Source organism: Pinus tabuliformis, chromosome 5_1, assembly GCF_031772625.1.
Source record: "Pinus tabuliformis cultivar Carrire ecotype Pingquan chromosome 5_1, CPIR1, whole genome shotgun sequence".
NCBI lineage: Eukaryota > Viridiplantae > Streptophyta > Pinopsida > Pinales > Pinaceae > Pinus > Pinus tabuliformis.
This window is the reverse complement of record NC_142305.1, coordinates 900,180,813-900,184,186: the sequence shown is the minus strand read 5'-3', so window position 1 is coordinate 900,184,186 and position 3,374 is coordinate 900,180,813. Positions and strand designations below refer to the sequence as shown.

The following is a 3,374-nucleotide window of genomic DNA, read 5'->3' as shown; positions in this document are numbered from 1 at the left end:
ATATTCATAGTCAAAAGCTGACAGTGACGTGTCATCCATCTGCGTCATCTTCATGGTGTTATTTATGTGCGTATATTCCACTGGCGAGCACTGTGGATTAAGGCCGATCCATCTATACACAACCATTTTAGATAAAGATAATATTTATATTAAGATATTTTAGATAAACCTAATATTTAGATTGAGATATTTTAATATAAAATATATCCAGAAAAATATATTTTAATTTTATTAAGATATCAAATTTTTTGATTTGTAAATTTTTTAAGTTTTTGAATTGAGAAGTTCATTTTACAATTTAATATGAGGGGATGCATAATTATGTCCATGTTTAATTTGGAGTTGACACGTGTCTCGCTTAAAATAAAAATAAATATTTTCTAATAAAAAAGCAGCGTCAGTGATAATAAAAAAATAAAAATAAAAATGAATATGCCATGCATTTTTAGATGGTTGTTCATATGACTAATATAATTTGGTGTAAAGTAATTAGAAATAAAAAATATGTCTAAGATGTTTAAACTTTACACTTTCCAAAAATATTTTAACATGGGATTTAAATAAATTATTTGAAGATAGATGTCAACTAATTTATCTCAATTTCAACTTCCCTTATATTTATAGATAGAAAAAAATGTTAAAATAAATTTTTTAATATTGTACATCATAAAATATTCAATGTTCACAAAAAATAATAATTGAAAGTTTAAAAATAAAATAATAAAATTCAAGTAATTCCTAATAAGAATAATAAGTGAGATATGTGTAATTCATTCAATTCTTAATACAACGTTTAAAAATATTTATAATAACAAAGAAATTCAGTATGGGTTATCAATAAAATATTTCAATATGAACTAATGTTGATATATATTTAAAAATATATTAATAAAAAATAACTATTTTAATATGCACAAATAAAATGTCTAGATGCACATGTTCTGTGATGTCCCTAGTAATTGTATATATTTAATTACTACAGTATAAATTTATTACTTTGATGAAAGTTTTACATAAGGTAAATGTATTGATAATGACAATCATATGATCCTCACATGTCAGGTAGTTAGGATAAGCAGTTACGTATCCCTAACTACTTCCTTGAAGATTTATTCTTAAGGAAAGGAAATCAAGAGGGTATTGGTACCTGATATGAAATGAGGAAAAGGAAAGGAGAGATTTCTATGCTAATAAGTCAGGCGGATCCGCAAAAGCTAAGTTTGGTTAAGACCAGATAGTTGTGACAAGTAAGATTGATAGTCTTGTAGGAAACATCTTGCAAGTGAATAACAACTCTGGGGGAGGGGGGGCGCTTGGGCCTAAAGGTAAGTCTCAAGGTTGGGATGAAAAATTTAATAACTTAGTTGTTTTGACTTAAAACAGTGGACAATGGTTCAAATTTGATAACTTAGTTGTTTTGACTTCAAACAGTGGACAATGGTTACATCTAGAACCAGATAAGTACTTAAACTTCATGTATTTATTTATGCTGTGAGATTAAGGTTGCGAATAATGTTGAAGAATGTTATTGCTTTAAAACAATTAAGCATATTGGCATGTAGCAACAATTTGTAAACTGTGTTATAGTATATACAACAAATAATATAAACTCTGTGCAAATTTGTAGCACGAATAGTGGAATTCTTAGAAGAATAAATCTTAAGTGATTACCATGCAAATACCTTTAAGAGGAAAAATATAAATCAAAAGAAAGGAATTTCCAGATTAAACCTAAACCTGTCAAACAATGGTATTAACAGTTTTGGTAAGAATAGCTTAATATTACTGAATAATCAAAGTAAATTCTCTTCACTCTAGAACAATGTTGTAAAGAACAAGAAACTGAATTTAAGACCAAACCATTTTTATGCCCAATTCCCATATTTATTAAGGAAATTATCCTAAATAAAAAGGAAAAAGGAAAACAAGAAATATAAAAGGATGCAATAACTATAACGTTTGCAGGATTACGACAGTTTGCTGGAAAACGAAATTCAAAAAAATAGAAACCCCGGATACTTCCAGAACTAAGCGAAAAACATTATAGAAAAGAACTAATAAGTTACCAAAACAAATTTTGGGGAAAACGCAACTAATACATTCATTAAAATAAGAACAATGGAAAATAGAACCAAACGATTGATAAGGTTGTAACTTTGAAAAAAAATGGAGTTCAATCCAGGGTATAATGACCCTCTTCATTTTACAATTCAGGCAACTATATATTTAAACAAAATTACACAGTAAAATTTAGAAACCCTAATGATAAGGACTTTCAGTATTAGCAACTTCTGATAAAATTGTATCAAGTACATAGAAATGCTTCCCACAAAAGGGCAAGACTCGTCACATACCCGGAAAGCCAATTAATGGAGAAATGGCTCCAAGTTCTGACTCAAACATTACAACCTTGAAAGCTTTTAAGCACAAACCCTTACAGAAAATAAATTAAAAAAACCAGGAGCGACAAAGCCCAACTGGTTCAGAAACTAAACTCACAAAAGCTGCCGCCTGGTAGAATTTCAGAGCAAAGGTATTTCACATACCCGGAAACCCAAAAGGGTAAAACAATAAACCTTGATAGGATTTCTGGAAGGTGCGCCTTGCATAACCCTTCTTGTGTGATAAGGTGCCTCCGGAGAAACCTGTCATACAAGAAACCAATTACGTATATCCAGAAAAGATCCAAGAATAGATTAATGGCATTCCAAAACAAAATCTCAAGAAAACTACTTGTACCTGCCAAGGCTGCGAGTATGAAACATCTCGTCGAAACAATGGAACACTGGATAAATTGACCAAACACGCCACCACAGCAAGAATGTAGCAGTAGAGGAGAGACAACTGTAATATTACAAAGAGGTAAGCGAACTATAAGTTTGGTCTGAACGATTTAGCACTGCAAACCGATGAACCAAAACACAATGCCATACTACCTCACAGTCTAATCGACAAAAGCGATAAGGGTTTACACGATGTCGTTGGATGAACCCAAGTTGTGGAGGAACTTCGATGGAGCGATGCTTCCGAAGAAAGATCGACAACTGGAGAGCAGACGGAAGACTCCAGAGACCCACTCTCGCCATTTCTCAGAAGGCCAGATGCATTGTATTAGAGACGAACTTTTCCACTATGTAATTATCACATAAATTAATCAGTGTGTACTGTAGAAATGAATACCTCCATTAATGATTATATACCATAGAATATCGCGTATCCACCATGGTAAAAGATTCATAAGTTCAATGCTTTAATATTACTATTTTACATTATAGTTTATAATTGTAGATTTTATTTAATATAAAAAAGTATTATGTGAACTTATGGAGACATGACAAGTGGTATCAGAGCCTTAGGTTGCAAAACTGAGACCT

The 3,374-nt window shown here is 31.0% G+C and overlaps 1 protein-coding gene across 2 annotated transcripts; it reads right to left on the bottom strand.

The window, feature by feature from the left end:
* Window positions 1–2,249: 2,249 nt before the first annotated feature.
* Window positions 2,250–3,137, bottom strand: LOC149167724 (uncharacterized). Of its 2 annotated transcripts, none has more exons than XM_089431583.1 (3): window positions 2,973–3,137; window positions 2,740–2,844; window positions 2,250–2,645 (listed from the first exon to the last, which is right to left on the bottom strand). In XM_089431583.1, the coding sequence occupies exons 1-3, from the start codon at window positions 3,084–3,086 to the stop codon at window positions 2,523–2,525; spliced, it is 342 nt and encodes a 113-aa protein (XP_089287709.1). In that variant the 5' UTR covers window positions 3,087–3,137; the 3' UTR covers window positions 2,250–2,522. The 2 variants fall into 2 exon arrangements, with proteins under 2 accessions (XP_089287709.1, XP_089287707.1); XM_089431581.1 differs by having other exon boundaries at window positions 2,937–3,131.
* Between the last annotated feature and the right edge of the window lie 237 nt (window positions 3,138–3,374).

Bases quoted from the DNA above. Each gene is read 5' to 3' on its own strand.
- LOC149167724 (XM_089431581.1), bottom strand. From the start codon at position 3,086: ATGGCGAGAGTGGGTCTCTGGAGTCTTCCGTCTGCTCTCCAGTTGTCG. The intron at 2,845-2,936 runs GTAGTATGGCAT...GTAATATTACAG, and splicing joins TTTGTCGATTAGACTGTGAG to TTGTCTCTCCTCTACTGCTA. The intron at 2,646-2,739 runs GTACAAGTAGTT...CTTGTATGACAG, and splicing joins CATACTCGCAGCCTTGGCAG to GTTTCTCCGGAGGCACCTTA.